This window comes from Podarcis filfolensis (genome assembly GCF_964270895.1).
Source record: "Podarcis filfolensis genome assembly, chromosome: 13".
Taxonomy (NCBI): Eukaryota; Metazoa; Chordata; class Lepidosauria; order Squamata; family Lacertidae; genus Podarcis; species Podarcis filfolensis.
Genome location: NC_139615.1, coordinates 6,857,338 through 6,871,921, shown reverse-complemented (window position 1 = coordinate 6,871,921; position 14,584 = coordinate 6,857,338). Strand labels below are relative to the sequence as shown.

Here is a 14,584-nt window from a genome sequence, read left to right as displayed (position 1 = left end):
ACCATTTGCAGGTTGCTACCACAGGTCAGAATTAGCTCCAGCAAAACACACATTTCAAGGGCGTCTGGGGTGCGTGTGGTAGCAGCACCCATTTCCCACCGGAAGAAGGTGGCTAATGAAATAAACATGCTAGGAAGCTGAAGGAGGCTCGTTTCCTACTTTTTACATTTCCCCAGGCAGGCATCTTAAGACAGATGTCCGAAAGCAACCCCAAGCTGCATTAAAAAATAATAAAAAAAGTTAGCTTACAAGTGGGTCAAGTCAAATACATCTAAACTCCCTCCACGGGAGCCAAAAGCTGACCAGCCAACCACAAATCTGGGCAGTCAAACAGGCGCAGAGGCAGACCGTTGTAAAGTTTCCGTTTCATAAATTTTGGAACGCTTCCCAAGATGTGTGCAATGTCCAGAGCCAGCCTCAGATATTTTGCCACCTGAGGCAAAACAGCTAAGCTGCTTCTCTCTCGCCCAGGCCTGGCAAGATTCAGGCCGGCAGATCCAAAATGGCGCTTAGTTCCTGCCGCCGAGCCGCTAAAATTATACCGCTGAGGGGTACATTTGGGACGGAAATTGCCCCAAAAAGACAAGCCCTCAAATTGTGTCCCGGTTCTGCCGCCTGAGGCGATGACTTTTGATCTGGCCCAGCCCAGGACAAACAGAAAGAAAACACGGAATTCGCTCTCTGGGATTCCTTTAGCAACACAAACCTCTTTTCGTTTGCACAACTGGGGTGGTTCAAACAACAGTATTCTTCACATACACCCCCCCCAAAAAACAACCCCTATTTTCAACGTGCTTTTATATGAAGTGGCAGCTGTTATCTGTGTCAATGACTGAAGAAAGGGATGACAGAATAGTCAATACAGAATAAATATTAGCGATTTTGCGTATGAGAATATATTTGAGGAAGCTGCCTCCTACCGAATGAAACTTATTTGTCCACTTTATCATGTTTAGCCTCCTCTGACTGGCCACGATCCACCATCTTGTTGTTATTAAATTTATTATGATTATGTAACTGGAGACATCAGGGATCGAACCTTGGACTTTCTCCATGCGAAGCGAATGCTCTGCCAGTGAGCTACAGATCCCCATTTTGTGGGGTTTCAGGAAGGCACTCGCATGCTCAAATGTGCTAGGAGGTTTGAACTTCCGTGGGTACAAAAGCTGGTTGTGGCTAATGACGGTTGAGGGGAAAGGCACTTTGCCAATGCTCAGAGCACACGCTGCCTTTTTATTATTTCCCCGCGTCCCAAGGCTAGATCCCAGCACTCCAAAATATCTCAAGCATTAAGACCAGGTAATAATTCAAATTTTTGTTTGTTTAACAAGGATGCTGATAGCACCTTTTAGTCCTGGAATCTGTCACTTGCAAATTTTGTGAATGTGGCCCAGAAAGCAGCAAACAGGCAATTATGATGTTTCTTGTGATCAAATGTACATTCTTGTTTTCGCTTAACTTACTACAGATCTGGGAAGTGTTAAGACACCGGCTTGTTTTTGTTTTTAAAAAGGAGACAACACGGAAATGTGGATTCTAATAGGCACCAGGGAGTGTGATTATGGGATCAGGGGGTGGTACTTATTCCGGATTAATTAATCCAGATTGAAAGACTGATCAATCTGATCTACACCCCTCATCTCCGTTAAGTGATTTTGAGCCAGCGCACCCACAGATAGTGTTAACCCTCCCTCCCTGTCCTTCAGAGAGTTGCCAACTGCTTCCCTGTTCCCCAGCTGCTGTGTTTTTGCCGTTAGCCCATTGCTCAGAAACGTAGCCCGCTAAAAAGCTTTTTTCTGGCTTGGAGATCAGGAGATGAGAAAAGCTTTACCCTGCCTAATTTCTCCTCAGATCAGACGGCACAAGGGGCAAGGGCTGTATGATAAAGGTGGCAACTCTTCTAGGACATAAGGAAAGATGAACCTAAAAGACTAGGTCCCTGTTCATTCATGCCCCACTGATTTAAAAGTGCTTGCATTTCTTTCTCTTTTTTAATGCAAAGAGCAAAAAAAGGGGAGCAGAGACATATATAAGTATCTCATTTATTACTTCGCTGTTTAAATGCCAATTTCCAGTAGCCTCTGTAACTGTAAATCTTGTATCCCAGATTTCCTAGATGCCATTAAAATAAATCAGGGGCTCCGAATGAGGCCCTAAGCTGGGACCAAAGCTGGTTGTGTTTGTTTTAATTCCCCGCTGCTTCCTCCTGAAAGTGATGCCCTCTTCCCCAGCCCTCTCCACCCCATCCCTTCCTTCATTTATTCCTTCTCCCCCTCCAGGCAGGCTCTGTCTCTTCCCTCCCTCCCCCTCCCCTCCTGCCCAAATCTAAGCGGATTTTTTAGGATTAGTTATTCCCAGACCCTGGGAGAATAAACCCAGCAAATCTTATTTCGCCTCGTCAGAAAATTGACTCCAAGAGAAAGCAGGGTGGGGGGTGGGGGTAATGCAGCCCTTAGTGGTGGGGAGGGAAATAGAATGAGGAGGGGGCATGATGGACCTGCGGTGGGGGGGGGGCAGATTCACCCTGAAACTAGAAGTCCAAAAAGATATTGGGTGGGTTTTGGGGTTGTTCTTTTGAGAAGCCACAAGCGAATTTGGTTAGAGTCAAACTGGGTGTAGATAATGTTGGGGGTGGCTGGGCCTCTGAAGTGCAGTTGGACAGGGTGGTCTTCTGGGGGGGACCCTGGCACCCCAGTTTTACGATTCAGTGTGTTCCCAAAAATGAAAAACCTTTCAGTAGGTAGAGTGGGGCCAGAGTTAGGTCCGAAATGGAGACCTTGAAGTACTGATCAGGACCAAAGCTGGGATTTATTTATTTATTTGCAGTTTGGGGGGCAGAGGGAATTGGGTCTGAAATTGAATCTGATGAGCAATAATCGAAAGAGGGAGGCCAGAACACCAGGGGTTTGGTGTGCGAAGAAGAGGTCAAGGGCCCTGAGGAGTGAGCATGGCGACAGGTAATCCAGGAAGGAACAGCATTCATTTAAAGATCAGGGGGCAGCTTTCGGGGGCTGTGGGTCAGGAGGACCAAGGTGCATTGAGGAATGCAGAGGATTATTGGGGGGGGATAATGAGCTGAGACGGGAGACTGAGGGCAGAGCCACCCCAAATCTATAGCCACCCCATAGCCCTTGTGGGGTACCTACGACACTTGAAGAGGGGGTGAGCTGATGCTGATGTATAAATCTGGGGAGGGGGGGCTGTCATAAAATGCCTTGTAGGGGGTCTCTCCAGATCTGGGTGGATGTGGGGGGGCTGTGGGTCAGGTTTCAGCAGTCCTCACCACAGCCCTCCCTCTCCTGGGAATCCTTGTGGGGCGGGAGGCTGAGGTGGTGGGGGTCCTGATTTATCTCCATCTCCCCCCCTCCCTCGGTCATGCCAGCAGGTGTCCCCCCTCTTTTTCCAGCCTCCCAGTGCCCCCCGCAATCCTTTCCCCCGCGCTGCAGTCTTAAGACTCCCGGGGTAGATTTACAACCCAGGGCTGCGTGAGTGAAATTCCTAATGAGGCGCCTCGGAATCGCGGAATGAGACAGGCAGAAAGAAAGAAAGAGGGGAAGAGAAAACGGGGGGTGGGGGTGAGGGGGGGAAAGAGAGAGAGAAGGAGGGAGAGAAAGGCGAGAGCGCGTCTGTTTGGGGAAAGGGGGGGGGGGTCCCTCGCCGTCCCAGCCTCCCCTCTCAGACGGGAATCCCGCCAGCCACAACATTTGTCACAATCAATACGGAATTCTCTCCGGAACGAAGGAACGAAAAAGCCCGGCGGACGGATGAGTGCGGGCGTCGCTGGCTCCCCATCGCTTTCCCCCCTCCTCGCTCCCGTCACGTCCCTAATCAAACTTTGATCCCCGACTCCCCCCGGGAATAGGAGGGGGGAACACACACACACACATACACAGCTGGGGCTGGAAAGAAGGAATGAGAAAGTGGGAGGGACGGAGAAGTGCAGGATGGAACCGCCCCCCCACCCCAAATAGAATTCAACATATTTTGCCTTTTTATCAATTAGTGATTCCCGCGCTCCTCCCATGCCCTGGAGCCAGGTCTAGAAACAGCCCCCTCCCCAAATAATATTATTAATAATAATAATAATATAACATTTGGGGGAAAGAATGGATAAAGATGGGGGGAACTGAGCTCTTGTAGGGAAGTGGGGTGGGTTGTGGGGTTCGCCCGCACTCCGTCCCCCCCACGCCACCCCCACATTTTGCCACCCCCCTCTTCTTGTGGGTACCCTCTGGGGGCTCCACCCCTCTATCCTTCTTCTCCCTCTGCCTTCCCCCCACCCCAAAAGTGAAGGGAACCTACCTGAGTCGCTGGGAGTCCGGGAAAAGGGGTTAAGGAAGGAGGGAACGAGACAGAGATGTAGAAGGAAGGGGGGGAAGAGAGAGAGAGAGAGAAAGAGGAGGGAGGTAGAAGAGAAGAGAGAAAGAGAGAGAGAGAAGCAAAGGGCGAGAAGGAAGACGGGAGCGCAGCAGGACCAGCGACAGAGAGATGCAGGGATGCTCCTTCTGCAGAGATGCTCGTCTGATCCTCCCCCCTCCCTCCCTCGTCTTTCTCAGCTACTACTCACGCTCCCCCCTCCCGCCAGGGTGGTCTGAGCAGAGGGAGAGAAATAATGGAGAGGAAGAGATAAGAGCCCCCCCCCGAAAAAAACAACTGAAAAGCGCGACCCCCCTCTGCCTGGCACTGCGACAATGTCTGCCCCCAAACCCTGACCCACAGAAACCCCCGACAGCCGTGCCACTGTCCCAGTCCTGGACCCCTAGAAGCCTTCGACTAGGACTCCCCCCACCCCAATTTTCTGAACTCTCTTCAACCCCCACCCCAATAGAGGCGTCCCTCCTGGTCTAAAAGGTGTCTCTCTCCCCCCACACACAAGAATTGGGGGTCCTCAGTCCTGACTTGAAGACCCCTCCTCAGAATTGCTGGTATCCTTCCACTCTACTCCCCCCCCCCAAAAAAAATCTCCTTTCCTGTCCCGGCACAAATCTAATTATTTATTTCATTCCCCCACCTGCTACATGTCAATTCTTGCTACCCTCCACCCCACTCTTAAACTCTGCTGCCCCCCAATTGACTCTCAGAACCCCTCCCCAAAAGAGCCCCACAAACAGAGTGCCTGGTCCATAGTTTCAGTGGCGTAGCGTGGGGGGTGCAGGGGGGGCCGGCCGCACTGGGCGCAACATCTGGGGATTAGGGTTAGGGGCGCAAATCCACGGGTTAGGGGGCGCAAATTACTTGCTTTGCCCCGGGTGCTGACAACCCACGCTACGCCACTGCATAGTTTATATCCAACCTTCAACTTTGCCCCCCACCCCAATATCTCACCCTACAGAACTAGGTTCACCTCTACCTCTGACCCATGGAGACCGCTAATCCCCACATCAATTAACCTAACCTTAGTCCAGACCCATCATTTGGGACTTAATCCAACATTCTTTACAAGACATTTTTCAATTCTGCCCTAAAACTGCCCCCAATGCCTGCTGAGCCCCCCACAACCAGCATCTATACTCAAAACCAGCTCAAAATCCCATGTCACCCCCCCCCCCATTTTGGCAAACTGGGGTGCCAGCCTCCAACTATAATGCTCCCTTGACTTGACACCACAGACCTCCAACGTGTGCTTCTCTTGAGGCAGGCTTAGAATCGGTTTTCAACATCCAGGAAAATGGGAACAAGCCGGACAAGAGTGCCTCTGAGCATGTGCAGAGTGTGCTCGGCCTTCCTCACTAGGTAACAACCCCCAGACATAACATGTGGAGAGGTAAGCGGAGAGGGGGCTTCCGTGGCAAAACGGAAGGCCCCCTCCCCAGGTAGCCTTGAGCCCCAGCACCTCTTTGGAGATCTATCGAATGCAGGACAAGGTGTCTTGAACCCGAGCCCTGCTCCCAAGTCTTTCGGCTCTGCCTCCCAGCTCTGCCCCCAGCCTCTTCCCTCAGCCAGAATACCCCACCTGCTGCGTGCGAACCCCCCCACCCCACCCGAAATGAATTGTTTGGCTGCAATTGCATTTTAATGAGCTCTTGAATATTTTAAGGGACTGGGAGAGGTGAGGGAGGCAGAAATTTGGCCTATTTGGGAGGGAGCGGGAGCCAAGGAAAAATGGCGGGGAGTTGGGAAGGGGGTGGGCACCCGTGATGCTTGTGAACACCCCACCCGACCCCCACCCTCTCCTGCAGCCAGGATCTTGGAAAGCGGGGCTCCCAGAAACCTCCCCACCCCACATTTCTGCCCCCACCTCCTCAACCCATTCTCTTGTTCCCTGAATTATTCACGAGAAGGAAACTTTGTGAATTCCTAATGAGGGCTCATTTTAAAAAATTGATAGTGGGGCTTGCGCTCCCGCGGACTGCCAGGCAGAACGAAAGAGGGGGGTCCCTTGCCACCGCCCCCCCTTTGCCCAAATCCAGAAGAGGGGGAATCAGAGAACGGGATCGGCGTGGGAATGATGCAGGTCAACCATCAACACAGCTCAGAAGAAGGAATGAGGGAATTGGAGGCCCCCCAAAAAAGTGGGGGAGAAGGGAGACTGGGGGTGGAAGATTGGGCTATTTGTGGGTCAGGATTGGGGTTTGTGGTGCAGAGATGGGGCTTGAGGGATGTCCTTGTTATCTGGGGGGGGCTTGAACTTTGGGGTGCTGCGTGGCCCAGGCCTGAAAGGCATCAGGTGATTTGGGGGGCCCACAACGGCAGGGAGTGGGGTGGGGGCTGGGGGTCTCTGCGAGTCACGCTCGTGGAGGCCCAGCGAGGCTGCTGGCGTATTCATTATTGGTCTGCTTTTAACGATCGATTGAGGTTTAATTAACTGGCTGCGATTATTTGAGGGAATTTAAATAGCGTAATTAACCCGGCGGGGGAAACTGGGCTCTCTGCTGTTGAGGAAGGCTGAGGAAGAGGCTTCTAGACAGGGGTGGTGTGGACTGAGGGATGGGGGGAAAGGGGGGCAAACCCCAAATATTTGGAGAGGGCAAATCCATTTGGGGTGTGTGTGTTCAGAGCTGAATCAACCCATTTCCTGCCAGTGTTTGCAGTCTGGGAAAAATAGGGGTCATTTCGGTTCCTTCCTCACCACGGTTTTTTTGTGGGGGTCTTGTGGTCAAGCTCTACTTCCCCATAAGTGGACTAAGAGGAAGAGCGTGTGTGTGAGAGAGAGATTAAATATATTAAGCAAAAGCCCTGAAGTTTAAAAAAGGGAGAAGACTTTTAAAAACCATTGTCAGCACACCAGGCTGGGGCTAAAAGCCATCAGCCCCCAGAAGTGTGGGGCTGGTGAGCGACTTATATGGAGGGCTGGGGACAAGTTTGAGGAGTTGCACTGGTCAGAGTAGAAAGGCGATTTTGGGTGGGGTCTTTCCAGGGGTGTTTAGGTGGTGAGGGTGGATCATGGTAGGGGGTCAGTGTCTATAGGTTAGGCCGAAGCCAGGAAAGGTCAAAGGGCAGTTTTGGTAGATATGACTAGTCCAGTTTCCCATATAAAGGGGGCCATGGGTGGGGCAGGGGATCTAGGCTCTGGCATAGGCTGGCAACAGGGGAAGGGGTCAAGGAAAGGGTGGACATGCAGGTCCTTGGAAGTGGCCACGGGGTCAGGAGTCAAAGATCTGGCCGAGATGCAAGACGGGGATTTTTTGGGCAGAGCCAATCCTGGCTTCCTCTGAGCCGAGAGCCGCCTCGCAACGCACAACAGCACAACCAGAGAAAGAGGTGAAGGAGAAAGGCGATAGCAGAGGAGAGATAAAAATAGACCCGCGAGGAGAAAGAGGACCCGGGGGAATCGCGTGGGAAAAGAGGAATCTTCCCCCCACATCCATCGCTGGCTGTCACTCAACGCCTAACCGTTCCCACACCCCTCCGCTGAGGCAGGATCATGAGGGAGTCTCTCTCCGCCTCCGCTTGCCCCATAGCAAAGCCCTGACCCCCAACCCTGGCTAGGGCAGCTATCACATCCAATCCCCGTGGCCTCGCGATGCGCACCGAGGCAGTTGCCTCCCAAGGACTTCGAGGACTCAGAAAGTGGACAGGCCCCACTCAGCACAAGTGTGGAGAACAGCAGAAAAACAGAAGCAGAAACGAATAGGCAGCCTAGCCCGAGCTGAAGTGTTGTATAAGCTGTTTTTTAACAAGACGTTTATTGATTTGTAATAGTATTTTTATACCGTTAGTTTGCTTTATGGAGGTTTTTTTTTTATAGTTACAAGGCTCCTGGGACAGAGGAGAAAATGCAGGCTAAAAATACCTGAATTTGCCACCCTAAAACTCTGAAACCTTTGCTCATATCTGCTCTTGCATTCCTTCCTTTCATCGGGTTGTTTTTTTTTTTTTTTGGTCACCTCAACTCATGTTTAGCTCTGCCACCAAGAGGACCGGAACCTTATGCAAAACAAAAGCTATGGTTCCCATGGTTGGATTCTGCTTCTCGTACCAATTTCGGCGCCTGCGTTTTGCAGTAGGCCAAGCAATCCACACAGGCCTGTGGGCAAGCTATGAAATAAAATAAATAAATGAGGGGGTATATAATGGATAATAAGGAGAGGCTACCGTGATCACTTCTGGCCCTATTGAAATATATGATTGTGACTGCCAGCATCAACAAATTTAAAGACAAGGTGGGATCAGTTTATGGCCTATTAACATCAATATCCCATTAGAACCTCCATGTTCAGGTGCAACATATCTGTGAATATAATCTACTGTGGATAAACAGCAGGAAGTGAACTCTGCGAGTGCGGCTTTCTCCCGCTTGAAGTGCAGAGTGTTTGAGGACTGGGACATTCGTAGGGAAACCAAAATGCTTGTTTACAAAGCTATTGTACTTCCAACCTTACTATATGCTTGTGAAATGTGGACCACTTCTAAACACCATCTCCAACTCCTCGAAAGATTCCATCAACAATGTCTCTGAAAAATTTTACACATCACTTGGGAAGACAGGCGAACTAATATCAGTGTACTGGAAGAAGCAAAGATCACCAGTGTTGAAGCAATGATTCTTCAACATCAACTTCGCTGGACTGGTCATGTTGTGTGGATGCCTGATTATCGTCTTTCAAAGCAACTACTCTATTCCAAACTTTAAAATGGAAAGCGTAATGCTGGTGGTCAAGAAAAGAGGTTTAAAGACTGTCTCAAGGCAAATCTAAAAAAATGTAGTATAAACACTGACAATTGGGAAACACTGGCCTGCGAGCGCTCCAGTCGGAGAACAGCCTTTACCAACGGTGTCATGGGCTTTGAAGGCACTCAAACTCAGGACGTGCTATGAGGAAGGCACGCTTGGCAAATCCACACCGTGATCAAATCCTGCCCGGAAACCAATTTCCCCACTGTGGAAGGACATGTGGATCCAGAATTCGCCTCCACAGTCACTTACGGACTCATTGTTAAGACTGTGTTTATGGAAGACAATCTTAATCGGCTACGAGTGATTGCCAAAGAAGTCCAGAGACCACCACTGGCAGAGAAGGGGGGAAATTCTGGATTGGTGGGCTTTTCTGTGACAAAATTTGTGCTTTTAATTCAATCTCTTACACTCACAGTGTGTCTTGGAGGCTTCAGCAGTGGGGCTGGCTGGCAGATAGGCAGAAAATAAAGGCTATCACCACCGCAGTAGCATACATACACGAGGGACGGCAGAAATCTTCAAAGCTCCTCCGCAGCCCATAAGTTGGCTGAGCACCCCCCTGTGCGCTCTTAATGGAGAATTTGCAGGGGACCCACTGCGACCGGCACCTAGGGGAAACAGCAGAGGGTCCCTGGGTGGGGATTAGCTCCTTCTCCAGCTAGGCCTCTCTTCGCCGGCCACCCCCACCCCCAAATCCCGTTAGGTGATGTAATCCTCCCCAGCTTGAGCCGGAGTTAGGAGGATCGAAAGAGGAAATCTGGTGGATCAAGCAATCTGCTATGGAGAACGAGGCAGGAACGGCGGTGGCCGTGTGGGTGTGGGAATGTGTGCAAAGCTTTAATCATCTGCAAGGTCTAAAGCCCTCGTCTCTCTACCCACCCGGTTTCCACACACACACACACACACACACACACACACACACACACACACACTCTTCGCCTGCCCCACAGGCACACACACGCACAGCAGCTCAACTGCGCCCAACTTTCCACAGAGACAGGACTGCTGTTAGTCACCTGGCAGAGGAGCACGTAGAAAGGGCATCACCTATCTGTAAGCCGTCTGCCGCCCCCCCTTGACAAAAGGGCTGAGTTTTGGCGCATTGAACATCGCCACAAGCAGAGCACACACTGGCCTGCTGCAAACAGGTGGAGGAAATGGGGGAGAGAGGGGAGAAGAGGCTCAGCCGGGTACAGCGGTACCTCAGGTTACATACGCTTTAGGTTACAGACTCCGCTAACCCAGAAATAGTACCTCGGGTTAAGAACTTTACCTCAGGATGAGAACAGAAATCGCGTGGCGGCAGTGGGAGGCCCCTTTAGCTGAAGTGGTACCTCAGGTTAAGAACAGTTTCAGGTTAAGAACGGACCTCCAGAACGAATTAAGTTCTTAACCAGAGGTACCACTGTACATAGGAAGCTGGTTTGTGCCACTCTTAAATCTCAGGGTCGCAGGTTTGAGTGCTATTTTGGGCAAAACATTTCTGCATTGCAGGGGGTTGGTCTGGATGACCCTCAGGGTCCCTTCCAGCTCTAATTCTTTGAGCCTACCATTCATCCAGCACACTTGCCACCCATTCATTTCCAGGCCCAATTCAAGCCCCCCCAATACCTGAAAGACCACCTCCTTCCCTACCCCCACAGGGCAGTGGGGGCCCTGTTGTTTCGCCATGCCCAGAAGCTCAGGGGTGGCATCCCAGGAGAGGCTATTCTCTGCAGCAGCCCCCAAGCTGTGGAACCCCCTCCCCACAGGACGCTGTGAAGATGCACCTCTGTTCTGTCATTTGCACACTTCGAGGTGTACATTTTTAGGATTCAGTGTCTGTGATTGTTAAGTTATAAACTGTTTGCAATATTGTGTTTTGATTGTTCCAACACACCCTGGGACCTTAGAGTGATGGACATGCTCTTCAGGATTTTAGATAAGACATTCCCAGCCCTACCCGAAGATGCCATCAAGGACTGAAACCGGAGGCCTTCTGCACTCAGAGCAGATGTTCTACTTCTATGGGATGTTCTACTTCTATGGGATGTTCTACTTCTATGGGATGGCCCTTTTGCTGCATTCTGGAAGCATCTTCCGCAGCATCCCTGGAGGTGCACCAAAATGTGAAAGGGAAAATTCTATTCTGCCACGTATGATGTAGCCGAGATTCCTGCATTGCAGGGGGTTCGGCTAGATGACCCTCGGGCCCCCTTGCAATTCTACAATTCTGGTTCAAGCAGGATGAAAAAGGCAAAGGGGCGGCTAAACGAAAGGAACTGCTGCAAAAAGCCTTTTAAAACTTCACAGTGTTTCTTCCAGGCATAGAAACTCACCTCTGGTTTTTGTACTGCCGGAAGCGCAGCTCATTTTCAGAGGTTTCTTGCGTTCTCCTTTTTCCCCATCTAAGTAATTAGCTGTGGAACACTGGTGCCACCTATCAGCCAGAAAGGGAATTGCATGCCTAACAAATCCTTTTTAGGCCTTTATATCCCACACCAGGGGTAGGCAACCTAAGGCCCATGGGCCACAAGCAGCCCACGGGGGTAGTTAAACCGGCCCCCGAGCCGCCCCCGAACAGAGCCACCCACTCAGCGAGTTCAGCTGCGCTAAACTGGCGCAGTGCGGCACAGGGACTCACTTCCACGGTGCTGGAAATCACGTCTGCGCAGATGCAGACACCCGAAATTGCGGGTGCACGTGCAATCCGGCCCATGAAGGGATCTCTGCTGGAGTGAACCGGCCCAGGCGAGGTAAACCTTGCCAATCCCTGCCCCACAGACAAATTCATAGAACTGTAGTTGAGGGTAATCTAGTCCAAAACAGTGTGGAGGAGCTTCCGATACCCAACTCGGGCTTATGAAGCTCATGGGATAAATTTTGGACTAGTCTCTTTCAAATCTAACTTGCCTCAGAGTGTTGATTTGAGAAAAAATGAGGAGCAGAGATGTCCAGGACTGTGCAATTCTTCAGACAGGTTAAAAACGCAAACATCTAGCAAAGTTATCCACAAGGCAGAAGGGAACCATTGCAAAACTACTTTTCGTAACATAAGGCTATGGGGATAGTTTATCTTTCGCAACACGTATCATCCCATTTCTGGAACTTGTTTTTAAATTCAATTCCAAGAGAGGAGCAAAAAGACGGCCAGCCAAAATGGGGTGAGGCTAGATGCCCCCTGTAGTCCCTTCCCATGCTGCATATGGGAGTTCTAGCCATTGACTTTTGCCTCCCATTTTTGCACTCTACTAAGGTCTCTCTTGTTGGAGCTTTATGTACCCAAACACCCAAGATGTGGACCACGGACAGCTGGTTAACACAACTTGAAATGTGCAGTTTTATTGTATTTGCATGCATCGTGTAAGCTTAGGGGGAACTTGCTTCCCCTAAGATTTTGTGAGGCACTTCCAAAATCAATCCAAGCAAGCAAAGAACTTGGGTTCTCATCTTTGGGTTTCTTTTTGGGTGGATCCAGGTGTCCCCTGACTGCTTGCGGTCACTTCTTGGGCCTTGCCCAAGCCGTTCGGAGACCAGCAAGGCTTCTTGACAGTTGAAAGGCACCAGTGAAGCCCATCTGGGTACTGGGAGGAGTGGTGGCGCCTCTGCCTTCTGTTCTCAGACACCATCTGCTGCCTAACGGCTGCGCAGGCGGAAGACACGTGGCCCCAGGAGGGAGCAGTGTAGTCCCAGGAGGGGGAAAAAGATGTTTGACCCCCCGTTTCTGAAATTGCCCTTTCCTATTTTAGCACAAGAGGCTGGAATTGCCGAACTCTGTTGGTGTGCTGCTAGCAAGATCCTGGTGTGTGTGTGTGTGTGTGTGTGTGTGTGTGTGTGTGTTTTGCACAGGTGCATCGGCAGCTAAGAAGCACCCTGCTCTGAGCAGCTTCTGGAACTCGACTCCCCAACCCGACAAGAAAGACGCACAGCGGGTATAAAACTAACGCCATCTCTTTATTATGTTCTCTTTTCCTGTATTCATCAGAATAAAAAAAAAAGATTTTCCCAAAATAAAATACAAATGAACGGGGAGGGAACTGGCCCCGGAGAAGAGGGGAGCGGGAGGGCTGGGGATAAAAACCGCCCCACTTTCCGAGGAGGAAGGGCCCTCCTGCCTGCCGCAGCCATGACATCCGCCGAGCACGCCCCTCCCTCCTCGCGAGAGCTGCTGGAAAAGGGGGAGCCCAATCCCTGGCTGTCCCAGTCCTCTCCCAAAAAACCAGGGCTAGATTTGGGGTAGGGGGTGGGGGAAGGAAGTGCCGCCACCGCTCCCCCTCCCTCCCCGCAGAAGGTCAAAGCAAAGAAGTTGGAATAGGTCAGCGGCGCCCCCCCCTGTCCTGTACAGGCGTGCTGCGACTCCGGCTCCGACTATGGCGGGCCTTTGCCTCGCGCCGCTCGCGGTCCCGGCCACTCCGCTCGCCCCCCCTGCTGGCCCCGCCTCCTGTGGCGTTGGGGCGCTCCCGTTCGCGCTCCCGGCTGTGCTCCCGCCTCTTCTCCCGCTCGGCTTGGCGGCTGCGCTCCCGCTGGCGGGCCTCCTCCGCCTCCTGCTCCTTGCGCCGGCGCTCTCGCTCCCGGGCCCTGGCTGCCCGCTCGGCCTGCTTCTGAACGTACTAAGGGGAAGACAACGGGCGAGAAAAGGGAGGTTGGAAATAGCCCCATGGACCAGGAGGGCAGAGTCCCCGTGTACCCGGAGCCGGGCAGAACCCATTTAATAATGCGGTTCATCGCCAAGCTTTCCTTCAGAAAAGGCCGCACAGCTCTTTATGATGGCTAGCAGAAGTTGGGCAAATAAACAAAGGATGCATAAAACATCTGCTTGGCCTGCATCCTGAGAATCTCTTCCCCTTTAGAAATAAGTTTCTAGTCCTCAGGGTCACAGAGAAGGTGGAAATGTATGCACCCTCCCGCTGTCCATTTGATCCAGTGTCCCAAAGGATCTGAGCGCAAGGGCAGATTTTGACCGGCATTCTGGATTCCTTGGCTTGTTCACCCTTAATAAGAAACAAGGATAACCTGACAGGGGAAGCCAGCCCATCTCCCTGCCAGCCCAGACAGCACCAAATGATATTACTGTCTTTCCCAAGCATTCCTGAATGACAGCGTCTCTTACCTGGGTGTCTGTCAAAGGAAGCCAGTAAATGCAGGGGGCTGCCTTGGTTTTGCGGAAAAGGTCGTCCAGCAGTTTAGCGGGGGGCTCTTCCTGGGCCTTTTCTGTTGGCAGAGGGAGAGGAGGAAGCAGAGACCTCAGAGGGGCAAAGGCAGCCTCACACTTTTATTCTTACAGTTGTTGTTATTGATTAAATACTTTGCACGCCAGAGCGGTCTCTTAAGGGAGGCTTCCCAGGACTTCTTCCCTCGGCTTCCTAAAGACCTCGGCCCAACCAGATGCAGTCAACCACTCAAAATGGCGACTGCCGAAAGGCGAGGCGGAGATTCCAAAAATTCACACGGCACTAACGGTCACACTCATGTGTCAGCCTCCTAATG

At 51.5% G+C, this 14,584-nt stretch overlaps 2 protein-coding genes across 2 annotated transcripts in view; both read right to left on the bottom strand.

Moving 5' to 3' along the window:
* Positions 1 to 4,557, bottom strand: part of CDH24 (cadherin 24) — a 33,315-nt gene extending 28,758 nt beyond the window's left edge. Inside the window, exon 1 of the mRNA XM_083582003.1 lies at positions 4,303 to 4,557. The gene's annotated coding sequence lies outside the window, so the exon portion shown is untranslated. The remainder of the gene's footprint in view (positions 1 to 4,302) is intronic.
* An 8,475-nt stretch (positions 4,558 to 13,032) lies between these two features.
* The window catches only part of ACIN1 (apoptotic chromatin condensation inducer 1), a gene marked incomplete at its 5' end in the record, with an annotated part of 34,978 nt that continues 33,426 nt past the window's right edge, over positions 13,033 to 14,584 (bottom strand). The window contains 2 exons of the mRNA XM_083581963.1: positions 13,033 to 13,707; positions 14,208 to 14,308. Coding sequence (XP_083438089.1) covers positions 13,414 to 13,707; positions 14,208 to 14,308 — 395 coding nt within the window. The 3' untranslated portion in view covers positions 13,033 to 13,413. The remainder of the gene's footprint in view (positions 13,708 to 14,207; positions 14,309 to 14,584) is intronic.